We start from the raw sequence: 14,590 nt of genomic DNA, 5'->3' as shown, positions 1-14,590 counted from the left end.
TTCTTCATTACTCAACTGTCAGTAACGTTAATGCTGCCGGTGACCAAGGTATTGCCTGTAATTTCTCAGGGATCATCGTTCGCGCCTCGAGAAACACTTTCTTTCTCACCTGAGAGAGTGAAAAAACAGGAACGGGAATCTTCCCTTCAAATTTTTTCTTTCGACGCCTTAACCTACTTAACCTACTACTTACGATTAAAAATGAAACCAATTTCGACTCAGATATATTTTCCTGCGATCCATTTAAATCCAACAATTAAAGAAATTAGTGATTTCCACATCCTGCAATGCACATGGATATGAGACAGTATACAGCCTTATGATCCATCAAATACTTTTGCTCACGCACGATTGGTCTTCACGCATTACGTGACCGAATATCCCCCCAAACTGGGTGATATCCGAGGATGTCACTTAGGGGGAATATTCCCCAATTTTCAAACCTACGTCCACTACGATAAGTCTTCGTTTAAATTTTGATTCAAGATGAGAGAGCGTTTACTGGTTATTACAGAAGAAGGAAAATATTTGTTTGTTCATTAAGCCGTATCAGAGCACACTCAAAAGAAAAGATAAGAAACAATTTTTTCACATGCATTGCAGAATCATGATTTGAAGGATAAAAACACAATGGCCCTTTTTTTTTGCTCGAAAACATGTTCGTATATTTGTCCTTGGGTTCCTCGAAGCAAATAGTTCTCCTCGAGTTTTGCTCTCGGAAAACTGTTTACATCCTGGAACAAATAATGTCTGTGGACAAATATCCGAGCATATTTTCGCGCCAAATAGGGGCTACTGTTTATGTCAGGCTGCTCTCACTATGACGATCATTTCGCGCGCCAATTGAACTTGAACCAGCCAATGTCCGCTGCGAACAATTTTCCAATTTTAGTGCACCTGTGCAAAGAAACTCGATCTCTGCTTTTAGACACCTGAGGGAGAAAATAAAATTTCATTGACAAACAAGGGTAAGAAATATGCGGAAAATGAGTATAATGAGCCAATATTCAAGCAAAATTTGTTCTGATCTTTTCCCTTAAATTTTCAAGAATTTAGTTGTATTTATTTGTCTATCAAAGACATACTTAACTTACTTATGTAGTATCTTGAAATAAATTTTATTTTTTGACATTTGAATGTTAGCGTCTTTAAATGATACTCAACGAACAATAATCATTTCATTATTTTTTTTTTTTATTATCCGATTATTCTAATGAAATCTTGACCTGATAAATCAGAATCCTGCTTTGTCGGGGAAACTCAAGAAAGTGGCGAAAGCTCACAGTTTTGCTTGCTTAAAATAGTCGCCGTAAAGTGAGATATTTGTTTTCCATTTAAAACAAACAAAGAAGTTATTGGAGGTAAATTCGTTCCAGTCTCAGTTCGTGAATGAGGTCTTCTAAGACCAAAAAATAAATACATTTCAAATCACTGTTTTTGGCATGACTCCAGACACAATGAGGCCAAGTAGGGGCGCGTATTTCTTTTGACAAAAAACAAAATTACAGCCAATTGTGACATGCATAAATAAATTTGATCTCAGAGTTTTAATAATGGAGCAAATAATCACAAAACACGTCTCCCCGATCAACCTGTTCGTAATTTGCATGTTGGCAAAGCCGGCCGGTGCAAAGGTGGCAGTCCTATTATTGGAATACTCTGTTTTGTGGACAGCGATTGTCAATTCATTCGCTCTCTTTTATTTCAATTGAAAGAAACAAAGGAAAATAACAATGTTCTGTTGATAGTTGTGCAGCTTGTAAATTAAACGCATCGGTGGATTTTGAAACTAGCCTAGACGCGATCACGAGTTAGCCGGCCCCAAGCGGTCTTTACAAATAGAAATATTGAGTGTTTCCTCATTCTGAACGACGCCATAAGAGCTTGGATCTCAAGCATTACCACATGGATCAGTATTGCTTCATTTCCTCTCACCGATGAATTCGAATTGCCGTATATTCACGAACCCAATGTTGCTTAATTGATGTTTGGCAAAGATCGATTTGTTTTACACAGTGACTGCTGGAAGCCACAGCTCAGCGGGATTTCAGTTCAAAATTCGTTCCGCAAGCTCTCCTCAAGATGATTTACAAACGAGTGCTGTCTTTGAGCTCTTTGATAATCCTTTGGTTACAGAGCAGAAGCTTTATAAGTGGTAAATGCCTCCACGAATTCTCAGGTCAGTCAGCGTTTGCGCATGTTTTGAATAAGAGCGATTCGCTTTACTCCAATGATAGCAAGAATGTTTACTTGAACGATCAGACTTGTTAACGCAGAGCAACACATCCTAGTGATTGCTACAAACTATTGATCATGATTTTCCGTGATACAGTATATTGTCACGAAGAGTCACTCTTGATTGAATCATCGCAACTATAAAGTAATTTAAACTCAGTCTCTACACGTACGTGTAGCAATAACATTACATTAACTCACGCGAGCCGTTAAAGATCTAACAGAGACCTTTATTTAAAAGCGTAGTTCAATCGCATTTAAACACGTTTCAAAATAATTCTCCTTTTTTATGTAATGAAACTTGTTATCGACGTTTCGTAGTATGTTGATATACTGATCGAATGTTTCAACTTACTGCCGGCAGAGGTCGAATACTCAATACGACATTTTGTACACACGACCAAGCAAAGTGTTTTTCGACAAATAGGAGCACCACCTACGTAGATTGCATATTTAAATAAAAATCGATTCGTCATAAACTGATAATCAGTGATCGTGTGTAGCAATCAATAACTAAACTACAGGAAACTGTAGCTGTTGGAAACGAGCCTAATATATCAAGATACGCAGCAGCTGATCTTAAGAAATGTCACCTATCAAGATCGCGCGGACTGTGCAAAACCACAGAACACCAACCCAGTCAGGACAAAAGGAAGCACGTTTGTTCTCTTTTCTGTATTTCATAAGTCTTCTGCCCACTAAAACACTGGGAAAAGAAACGCTGAAGAAACACTGAAATTATCCTTATCGTGGTAACGATAGATGTCGCTATAAAGAGTACTTCCGTGGCCTAGGTTTCGCCTGTGAATGCGGGATCTTTGCCAAGGGTCACGCTAACTGTTTTCGGCCTGTCAGATAGCTCAATTTAAAGTAGGTCTAAAAGAGCAAAAAAACAGTACAAAAAAAACCAACAACAACTACGAACACGGCTGATTCAAAGGAGCACTTAGTAGAATATAGTGTAGCTGAAAGTGTGTAAACATAATTGTGATGTGTTTGGTTCGGGCCATTGTCAAGAAATATTTAATGAAAATAAAGGAGGACTTTTTCCGAGTTTACGGGTTTATTAATTCTCGAAAGCTAACTAAATCCAACTATCCAGTCAAGCCTTGCACAGCTGTCTCCATGAACTTCTGCCGGCTGCCACTGTTTAGATAAAGCTATGTAAATAGTGAAGAAGTCCTGAAATCTCGATCAAGTTTCATCGCTAAGTTCAGAACAAGCATTTCACGTCAAGTAAGGAAAATAAATGGCGACAGCAGTATCAAACTTTCAATCATGTATCTCAATTCATCTTACCCTTATTTATTCCCCAACACGAGCAAGCGTGTTCTCCATGTTTTTCCCTGTAAAATTCCCATGGTACTGACAGGAGAATTTGTACATCAATCAAGAGGTTTTTTTCCAGATGGTGACCATTTCCTTTATTCTTTTGAGCTTAATGTTTTACTCAGTAGAGATATTGTAAGGAAAATTTTTGGGTCAAGAGATTTTTATGGCTAATAAAGCCGATTGTTTAGTTTTTAACTCAAGGACGATTTTCGTGCTTTGACAAAAATTTACCCGCCTAGAGATTACCTTCAAGACCTTGTTGCCGTTAATTCAGCAACTGTCTGTCCTAAGGAATTGCATGAGCTTTGATTTTAACTACCGCAGACAATGTTTTTTTAATTGATTTTTTACCGATATTCTTCTTCGAAGCAGGTCCAACAGAGAAACAGAAATTAACCTTTCAAGGAAAGGAGTTACCACTGACAATTTCCTATGGACATCGCGCTTCCCAGCAAGCCACTGCACAGCTTACTAAGATTTTACTAGAGGAAGGCCTGGGGTACGATGACGTCAAATTGGTACCCTGCTTTCAAGAGACTTTAGGAACTAATTGTGGGAGTGCCAGGTAAAACAAAGTGCCTACAGTTAATCTCATGCAGTAAAACTTGCCCTTTTCTTAGTCTATGCAGAATCTACGCATCTCTTGGGCAGCACACTAGAGCTTAGTTGTTGCAGTTGAGCGATGACTTGTAAAGAAGTGCAGCGCTTTTGTTTGTGATTATTTTTGCCTGTATGTCTGTCTATCTGTCTGGCCAAGGAACACTAGATGACTGGTCCATAAAAACAAGTGTGCTCCACAAGGGTAATTGTCTTTGTCAGTGTGTCTGTCTATCCGTCTGGCCAAGGAACTTCAGTTGATTTGAATACTTATTTAATTATCCCGATTACAGATTTTCTGGTGTTCCGCAAGCCATGATAGACACAGAGGTCTGGGTACCATTTGACCGTGAATACCCTGCAGAGAATGAGGTAGTGGCGGATGTGGGATCAATAGGATTCACGGGAAGGTTAGTCATAGGAAAACATCGGGCTCTTGGAGTCTAAGAATCCTGAGGCTGAAAAAGAAAGAAGCTTTTCCTTGATCTACTCTTTTTGTAGATGGCTGTGTCACGTCGTGAGTAGCAGATCGCAGCCACAATCTGCTTCGTGTGACCGTTAAAGCATGTTTGTGAAAATCTTTTTTTCCGAGCAATAGAATTTTGTTCCCTTAATGAGTCTCACAATTCCAACCTGGTGTGATTTATGTGATGTTCACGATTGCAAAATAATTCCCAACGACTTGCTTTGGAATAAGTACACACGACTCGTTTAACTGCAGCGAGTTGTCATCTAGAAATGTGTCGGCCCTTACTTACCATGATATTTACGAATTTTTAGAGTTTGTGTCGGTGGGTTATGACTGTCCTACTCTCGTGTAATTCAAAAAACGTCTTATTCCAGATTAGGCTGGTTTACAAACTCCTTCTTTGTTGATCGAATGTGGAGCGAACACCACCAACCCGCTGATCATTGGAGAGCCCTACAGCTTCGTGTTGTACTACAGGAACTTCCCCTCGCATCGGAACTGATCACATGTCAGGCTTGCATAGAAAACGAGTTCCATCCTCTGCAGTGTGTCCAACTAAACCAAAGTGGCGAAAATTGTGTTGCTCTTATGGCTGCACATAAAGGTGAAATTCAATAAAAAATATTTTCTTTCTCGTTGGGAGATAAAGTAGCTTGCCGGTTACCGCAACACAGCGGTTTTAAGCATGAGCTTGATATCACGGTGATTTTAATTATCACAGGTAATCTCAGTTCTTTTATGGTCGAGGATCAGATTTCAAGTCTTCGATTGAACATATCAGTGATATGGCTTGGAAATAACCTTACTTCCACAGTTTTGCTGAATGAAGCAAAGAGAAAGCCGTTACTATTTTATGCCTGGGATCCATGCCCTTTAACCACAGATGACAAATTTAGGAGGATTACCTTCCCTGGATGCAGGTAATCATTATATCCATTAACTCTATCCTAGAAGCGATATTATCATTCAAATTCTTAGATTTGTTTTCCTTTTCAGCTTTTCTTCGAACTACATCGCCGTAAACCACACGAATAAATATCATGGAGGATGCGATTTTCCCTTGTACGACCTGCGTAAGTTTGTTTGGAAGGAAATACAAAATCGTTACAAGGACATTTATGGCCTATTAAAAGCCATCAGCTTTACACGAGAGCAAATCACTGATATACTTCATCAGGTCGGCACAACACAAAACAGCGCGTTAATCAATGACTCCATGTGCCATTGGCTGAATAAATCACGCGATATTTGGTTGCCATGGATACAAGCTGAAACTACAGCTAAAAGAACTGTGTATATTGGAGGGATGTTTCCTAGTCTTGTGGAGGCAAAGGCTGTATGGTCAAGTCCGGGTGATGAAGCTGGAGCCCAACTAGCTATCCAGGAGATTAACAGAGACAAAAACGTTTTGGAGCGCTGCAGGCTTGAGCTACTTGTAGCTCCAACTCAGTGCAGAGGAGAGCTGGTGATTTCGGCCTATGTACGGTACCTGAATCTGCATCATTCAGAAAAAGTGATTGGTATCGTTGGACCAGCATGCAGCAAGGCAACACTTCCAATAGCCGAAGTGGCGCGATTTCACAACACAGTTCTGATGGGCTACGGCGCTGATGACGTGGCTTTATCCGATAGAACGAGATTTCCGATGTTTTTCCGAACAAATCCAAGCATTGACGAATTCAAGCTCGCATACTTATCAATTTTTCGAGAATTTGGTTGGAAGAAATGTGTTGTCTTGCGTGAGGCTAAGTATCCAGTAAACACGATACAGTCTCGTACAGAATTCCTGACAAAACACGGAGTTCAAGTACTGTCACGTGAGTTGCCGTCCGGTGAAGACCTGGACGCCAAGAGTTATGTCAAGAACGTTGCAGAGAGTAAACTGACGGTGGTAATGTTGGATGCCTACCCAGCAGTCACCAGGGCAGTGACATGCCAAGCATATAAGGAGGTATGAAAGTTTCCAAGCATACATAATGATTTCAGACGCTCATCACCTGTACTGTATTAAAGGTCCTCTACACAAGTAGTTTACACTTAATTCCAACAGGTAATAAATGATCTCCCAAGGTGGCTAACAAACTGTGCATTTCAACAAAATGCAATTATATTTCAAAGAAAACTAGGCGGATTTCAGGCTCTTTTTTCTTTACTGTGCTCTAATCATTTGCCTGGCAAAACCCATCTTGATAAAGCAATCATATATTATCAATAAAAACTCTTTGGATACACCTTTTATAATCGCCCCATCGAAAAGCCAGAAAACAGTAGGTGTTTAGTTTACTGAATGTAGCGGTCCTCTAGGCTACTAATTTCAAAAGGAACGTAACTCGTTATTAAAGGAACTTTGCATCCCTACTACGCCAAGTACAGCTTTGTACACTAATTTTTCTCATACCTTTTTTTCCTTAAATTTGATCAGGGTCTAACTTCAGAAAAAGGTTACGTGTGGTTCTTACTTGATTGGCTGGAATCTAATTGGTGGGACGTAGATTTTTATAACAGCAAAAGGCACGCCGCACCAGAAAGCGTACCGTGCTCTAATGATGACATGAAGACTTTTGTTGATCAAGGCTACTTCACTTTATCTTCTCCCTTTTTTGGAGATGACGAACAACTCGTTGAGGGAGGAGGAACTGTTAAACAATGGAAAGAACAATATCGATCTACCGTGACAAAGCAGGTAAAAGCACAGTGATGCAATTGCTTCCGTCGTTCGTCAAAGTTTTCTCGTGATTTGGTGGAGATGTTAGCCCAGACGAAGCAATATCACGTTATATACCATCATAAATGCGCAGAGGTGAAGCAGGGGTGGTGGGTGCCTTTAGACGCGTGTCGATATTCCTACTTTGATTCTCACTTATGCATCCCTTGCGAAAATCCTAGCAAAAAAAACAGTGGCTACCAATATAACTGATTTTAAGAGTGCATCTTATTTAGATAGATTTAGAGGAGCCATACCTTAGACTTCCACATTGCCAGGCTAGAGTTACATGCTGTCATGGTTCTGCTGCCTCCCTTGTTCAGTTTACCCTAACGTTATTTTTCTTTCGCAGAAAAAGGAATGGTCGGATTACGCATCGTTTGCGCATGACGCTGTGTGGACATACGCTGTAGCACTGAATCAGCTGCTCAAGAATGACTCCTCTGCTTTGGATAAGATTGATACCAATTCTACCTCAGCGTAAGTATATTTTGATGTTATTTGGTATTACAAAATGTTTTACAGGTTTAAAGCTGAAACGCTGGTTTCCTAAAGACGAACGTAAACGATGCCAGTTTTAATGTCATGCAACCAGTAATACTTTGAGAGGTCTGTACGAAGGAGGGAAACAATTAACCCGCTCTCAGGAGTTTGATAAAGCACTTGACTGATTAAGGTGTGTAAAAAAATTGAGCCAGATTCGTTCGTAAAAAACAGGCCACCGAATTAAGTGAAACTCTGAAGTCAAAGCTTGAAACAGCGATGCAATATTTAGATAACGTAGCAAACACGGAGACAAAGATGAACGAAGCTGAAGAAGGTTTAAAAGCCTGGCAATTGAGATTTTTAGATAAACTCTTTTGTTTGAAAATTTAATAGCCAACGTTCGGTGGTAATTTGGTGGTCATTCAAACGAAAGTTTAATTTCAAACCTCTAAAAAGGTACAGTTATACACAAGTTTCCCTTTCAGAGAGCACATGCCCAACTTGATATGAGGAAAAAGGCCTAAAAACCATCTCCAATACTAACAAAAAAGCCAGATTCAAACAATGATTATCAAATATTATCGAGGGTTAATATAATATGGTGGAGTATTTTACAATAAACTTACTGCTCAAGGTTTAGGTTCTTATTTCAAAAAAATGTCAACCTGATCATCTTTCGCTTCCAATTAATCAGAAAGTTCCGTCGCTATATACAGCAAGTGGACTTCTTGGGTGTGTCTGGAAGGGTTCACTTTAACAAAGGCGATCGTCTCTCCGACATTATCATCAAACAGAAATTCACTTCGCACTCCGTAACCATTGGAAACTTTATCCATGCCCACAAACCGAACGCAACTTACTCAGGAGGCCTGCAGTGGAATCCTAACACAATTACATGGGCCTCGGGGACAATACCAAGTGATGTTTTACCAGGCGAGTTTCTTTAGTTCATCTATTCTTTATTTTAAAATTCCAGAAGTAACCTCTAACTTTGAAAATCAATTGTGTTGTTGATAAATCCAAGAATATCTTACCTTTTAGCAGGGAGTGTGTTGATTTTATTACGATCCGCCGCATTCAGCACCGTTTTGAGAAGTAGTTTCGCTCGTCGCAGGCGACGAGCGAAAAAACTTAGACTTAGCTTCCTTATTTTATATTACTGCGATGATATATTCTAAAGTCAGTTTATTTATTAAACCGAGTACTGTACTTGAAGTTTGTCTTATCAAGAAGAAGGAAACTTTTGTCGTCCTTTTCCTTTTCAGCCATTCCTATAAGTATTATTGTTAAATCACCCTGAATTCGGCTCCTAGAAAATATATCCTAATGTTTTTTTGACATTTCTATAAAGAACCTGAACCCAGGGCACTATGCGCAGTGGAGAATTTAAGAAAAGCTTTGGGTGTGTCCTGTCGAGTGGCCATTGGTATTGCCGTACTCATTGGTGAGTCAAAATAAACACGTAGTGATCAGTTTCTAAAAGTGAGGAGCGAGAGCATATCTATCCTAATATCAAGCTTAAGAAATCGATGGTTTGAGCTCTGCTTTGATCCTCTTCGTCTACTTCCTTTCATTAAAAACTGGATCATTGGATGATGCAATTCAAGAGTTTTTATTAGCTTTGCCATCATGGGTTATGAGACATTATACCATTCTCTACAAATATGGTAAGTGTACGCGTGTATAAAATTGAGATGATTTATCTATATTTTGGGGCGTTTCTAATAAAACAATTATTCCACTCGCGCATGTTGAATATGAGATGATTGTAGCCAACTCGGCTTGCAGACCTCTTTGGATATCTATCGTCTTATATACGACGGGCGCTGGTGGATTGTTTGTTATTATCTTTCCTCTATAACGCTCATGTCTCACAGTCTTACAAGAAACTCTGTTTTGAGTTTCGAGAGAAGAACTTGTCACCTTTCAGCCTATCCATTCCTATAACTTTGGTTCTTCTGTTGGAGTAAACTTTGGGTAGACCTGCTCGAAGAGAGTGACATGAACACTGCGCTTTTTTGGTTGAGTTTTTTTTCTCAAAATTTGGATGGGAGGTTGTCACGTTTTCGTTGGTTAGCATCGAGAAAGAACTCTGCTGTCGTTGAAAGTCATGAAAGTTTTGGGCAATAATGCTATTTTTTATCTGAAGTATTCAGGAATATTAAAAAAAATCATAAGAAAAGGAATGATTCTATCTAAAAAAAACATATTTCTCTCTTTAGTCTATAATCCACTCACTGAAAATATTTTATTTTTCCCAAAGCCCTGATATCTGTTTCGGTTCTCCTGATATTTGTTATATGGATTCTCAAAGGAAGGTAAGACGTCAATAAGATGATGTAATGTTAAGCAAACGTAAAAAAATCCATACCAGAAGATGATAACTTTATACTCGGATTAGTCTGTGCGAAAGCAGGGACATCTGTTTTCGAAACGAAAAATATCGAAAATACGGGAAAATCTTATCATTTGTTGAAATGTTTCTCCTTCTATACCTGACACTGGCAAATAAAAACTTAAATATCTTAATTACTCCATCGCTGTGACTGATTAAAAGATATGCATGCATGCAGGAACTTTTTTTATCTCTCTTTACACCAGATATTCTTCAAAGTACCGTAACACTAAAAATCGTCTGCGCGAGCTGGGTCTCTTGGATTCCAATTTCACCGGGTCCATATTTATACTAGACGATTGGGAAATACCGCGAGAAAAACTGGTTTTAAACAGGAAACTCGGCGAGGGAGCTTTCGGAGCTGTGTTTGGTGGAGAAGGTATGGGTCTGAAGGAATCTGAGGTCTCGGTACCAGTAGCAGTGAAAACTCTCAGAGTTGGAGCAACGATTGAGGATAAGGTGAGGGTTTGTGTGAGTTCCTGCACGTTCACAGTTTTAGGCTGAAGTGTAAAAGTGCTGTTGGAATGTTTGTGCTATATCCAGAACGCTGTGATTGTTCGTGATTGGAGGGTCTAGAGAAAAAGAGTATTTTTAATTTTAAAATGCAAATAAATGTCAAGGAAAATAGTGTAGGACATCATTTCGTTGTACCAACGTGTAAATTATATGGGAAAAAAAAGCTGGAACAATTCTTGATCATTGAGATGGTCTGGGATCACACAAGGGTGGGCTAAGGTACGATCAAGAGGAGTGGATTTGCCCCGCGTATCACGAATGAATTTTGAAAATATAGATTAAAGATATACATGCCTGAGAGAGAACATTGAACAACAAACCGTATGCAATTTATCAGAATTTTTCGCTGTCGCCATATAACCCTCTTTTATCTGCTCTGCTTTTGAAAATCAGTTGTAGAGAAGGTAACAAATAGCAAGTAGCGAATCTCTGCTCTTGTTATGACTAGGGATTTTATGAATCTTACCCTACACAGATTGAATTTCTGAGCGAGGCAGATAAAATGAAGCTCCTTTCCCATCCAAACCTGGTGAAGCTCCTTGCCGTTTGTACCACAGGCGAACCAGTATATATTGTTATGGAACTCATGATACACGGTAACACATTTACCACGTTCTGTTCGACCTTTGTACAGTTTTGGAGCCTCTTGCTGACTTCAGTTAACATTATTTTGATTGTGTTTTTAGGTGACTTGAAAAATTTTCTTCTTGCTCGGCGTCGCATGGTGAATCAACCTGGAGCTCCTGAGGTAACGATTATTTTAATAATACAGGGTTGCATGGCAGAATTTCTGTCAAGACTAACATTACATAAATATTTATTTCAAAGTCCGAAGATGTCACTCCGGAAAAGCTGACAACTATGGCACTGGACATTGCTCGCGGGCTCCAGTATCTGACAGATATGAACTTTGTGCACAGGTGAAGCTAAAAACTAGTGCGTTAAAGCATAGATGCGCAACAGAAGGAGGACACCGGAATATTCAACACTATTGAACCAAAGTTCTGAGTTTCATAGGAAATAATATACATGAAAAAAGAACGTTGGGTCTGAACGCGCTCCTAATTGGCTGAGTACAATCTCATGAAACACGAATGCAAAGTTGTAACACGAGTGCAAATTACAAATAGCGCACACACACTTTCAAAATTTCGTCTGTCTTGACTTTTTGTGATTTTTTTATGTACCTTATTAAAAAGTAATAGTATGATTTCTCTTGCAATTTGGTGTAATAAGCACTGTAAGTTTTTCAAAGACTGGAAAATTGCACATTCCCTACGGGCTCGTGCAATTTTGTTGTCTTCGAAAAATTTACTCGTGTTTATTAACACCAAATTGCACTCGAAATCATGTTATTACCTATAAAAAGCGAATTTAAAATCGAGCAAACTTATTGTTTGAGTTACATGTAAGGACCAGAATTATCCCACGTGAGACGGAAAGATCACGGATGATGCAGGTCCGCGGGTTGGGAAAAAAAAAGGTTCAATTGCGCATGTCTCATTAGTAAACTAAAGCAGCTTCAAATGCGCTATGGCCAACCATTTGTACCCTCTCCCCCTCCCCCCCCCCCATTGTTCTCCTTATGTGTTATGCAAAATCTTAATTCGTTTTATGCAAAAAGCAAATTTATGTCTCGTGTGACGGAAAACACAAATTAATGACTTGGTAATGGGAAAACATAGGAAAGGGAAAATGAAACTAAGAAGGAAAGGAGGGGTTTAACGAATTGGACGATTTAAAAGGATCAAAATTTGGATATTTGACAAATTACATCCAAAGTTTGTAAGATATTCATACCATTATGATGATGAACCTTGTTTAAGTGACCTTTTTTTTTGCTGCTTCTGTTTTCAGGGACTTAGCATTACGAAACTGCATGGTCGGGTTTGGGAACGTTATAAAGATCGGTGATTTTGGATTGGCGCGGACTCTTCAAAACAATGATTATTACAGGTTTCAAAGGAAGGGTAAGTACAAAGATGAAGCTAAACTAGATCAACAGAAAAAGGTTTCTGTTTGCTTTTTTGTTTTGGCTTTTTCAATTGCAGTAAATTTAGTTGCACGAAACTTCAAGCAACATTTAACATGTCTTTCCTTTTCCACGGCTTAACAGCAATGCTGCCTGTAAGATGGATGTCACCGGAGTCTATCAGGGAAGGTTTATTCACTCCGTGTACAGACGTTTGGTCTTATGGTGTCACACTGTGGGAGTTGTCTACCATCGGCGGCTTTCCCTACCAAGGGATGTCCAACGCAGAAGTCTTGGAGAGAGTGGAAAAAGGATACACGTTGGAAATACCGAGCCAGTCCAGCTCAGAAATGTATGTATCTTTAATTGATTTCTTAAAAGAGATCGTGTTTGTCTCGTGTTTAGGACACTTGGCTTCGGACCAGTAGGTCCAGGGTCGAACCCTGTCCGGCTTATGCTGTGCACTCAGGTAGGATATCCCACTCTTACTGTGCCTGTTTTCACCTATGAGTATATATTAATATCAACAAACTTTCAAGGAAAAAAAAAATGTCGAGGGTAAAGTTGTTATAAATTTTCATTCCATCCTGGAGTTGCAATACCTCTAGTCAACTAGTGCTGGTGAAACTGAGGTAGACTCTTTGCATTATGGTAAATCGTGTATCACATGGAAATCAATAAGTTACGAGGCCAATTACAGAGGTCGCTAAAAGGAAAAACACTGACTTTCGACCAGACAGACAGACATGCAAACGCTAGTATGCAGACAGCTTGACTGACTGACTGACTTACTGCAGGGATGAATGACCGATTCCCTGAGAGGGTCAATGAGAAGTAGGCTGTGTTACTGAAATCTTGACTGAGTGATTCAACGGTCTGAGCCGGTGACCCGTTGAACGACTGACGTACTGTCTGTGTGTTTGTCTGTGTATGTGACTGACCAAAAGGTAGCCTGTGATTGCTTTAGTGAATTACATCAGCATTCATCTACAGGCTCGTCTTACTTGGGAAGTGTTGGCATCAAGATCCGGCCCAAAGACCAAAACCATCAGAGATTGTTAAAACCTTACTTGAGAACCAAGAGCTCGTTCACGCATGCGTTGGTGTGCCTGCTACCACTCTCCTTGATGACAGCATGGCAAATTTTGACGCCAGAGAGGCAAATACGCATGTACTTGGAGAGATAGAAAGCCTGCAATCAAACCATTTCTTGGACTCGGATCATGTTAGCAGCACTTTGACTCTAACTCGGGATGCACGTGATGATCACGTGGGAAGAAAACATAGCATCAAGTCAGTAGCAGGGAAGGCGAAAGGTCATTCAACTCTACCCTGGAGGAAAACATCAGTGCATTCTTAAATTTATACTTGGATTGAAATAAGATTTGCTATTCAAAGGTTTATTGAGAAAATGAGGACAGTTTCCTAAATTATTTTTTTTAAATATTTCTAAAACTCAATCTTGACCAAAGTAATTTGTTTGTTTAAAAAATTCAATAAAGTTTATCATCAGTCATTGCATTTTGAAGAGTTTTTTTTATCCACATATATGACACTCGACTACGTGGCAAATTACCTTCTTCTACTCCAGGAATATGTGAGTGATTCAGTAAAATATGACTGAAGAGTCGTAAACGAACTACTAGGCTAATAAGTCTTTGCTATTGGTCTTTCAGTGAAATAAATAATTTTATTGAAAACCGAGCTATGGTTGAAGAGTGACAAAGATTTATCGGTGCTATGAAAGTAGTTTGCTGTACTATGAAAATGTTAGCCAACATCTTGGATTGAAGCTTGGGGAGAGACGAAGCCGGGGTAGGCGACGGGAAATGGCGAAGGAGCCTGCCTCTTCCCTTCTCTTTCCCTCCTGACATGAGATCTTTT

General features: G+C 39.4%; 1 protein-coding gene across 2 annotated transcripts; it reads left to right on the top strand.

Annotated features, from left to right (window-relative positions):
• The first annotated feature begins 1,539 nt into the window (after positions 1 to 1,539).
• On the top strand, positions 1,540 to 14,227 carry LOC131799630 (uncharacterized). 2 transcript variants are annotated; one of them, XM_059117342.2, is made up of 18 exons: positions 1,540 to 2,179; positions 3,940 to 4,132; positions 4,458 to 4,574; positions 5,008 to 5,237; positions 5,448 to 5,553; positions 5,630 to 6,584; positions 7,056 to 7,316; positions 7,690 to 7,817; positions 8,518 to 8,756; positions 9,175 to 9,267; positions 10,087 to 10,141; positions 10,425 to 10,677; positions 11,210 to 11,330; positions 11,421 to 11,482; positions 11,563 to 11,654; positions 12,592 to 12,704; positions 12,851 to 13,058; positions 13,700 to 14,227. In XM_059117342.2, exons 1-18 carry the CDS (start codon positions 2,083 to 2,085, stop codon positions 14,064 to 14,066), a joined length of 3,690 nt encoding a protein of 1,229 aa, XP_058973325.2. In that variant the 5' UTR covers positions 1,540 to 2,082; the 3' UTR covers positions 14,067 to 14,227. The 2 variants fall into 2 exon arrangements, with proteins under 2 accessions (XP_058973325.2, XP_058973316.2); XM_059117333.2 differs by having other exon boundaries at positions 5,355 to 5,553.
• Positions 14,228 to 14,590: the final 363 nt, after the last annotated feature.

The sequence above is a fragment of the Pocillopora verrucosa genome, chromosome 3, assembly GCF_036669915.1.
Source record: "Pocillopora verrucosa isolate sample1 chromosome 3, ASM3666991v2, whole genome shotgun sequence".
In the NCBI taxonomy this organism is placed as follows: Eukaryota; Metazoa; Cnidaria; class Anthozoa; order Scleractinia; family Pocilloporidae; genus Pocillopora; species Pocillopora verrucosa.
This window is presented reverse-complemented; position numbering and strand designations above follow the sequence as displayed.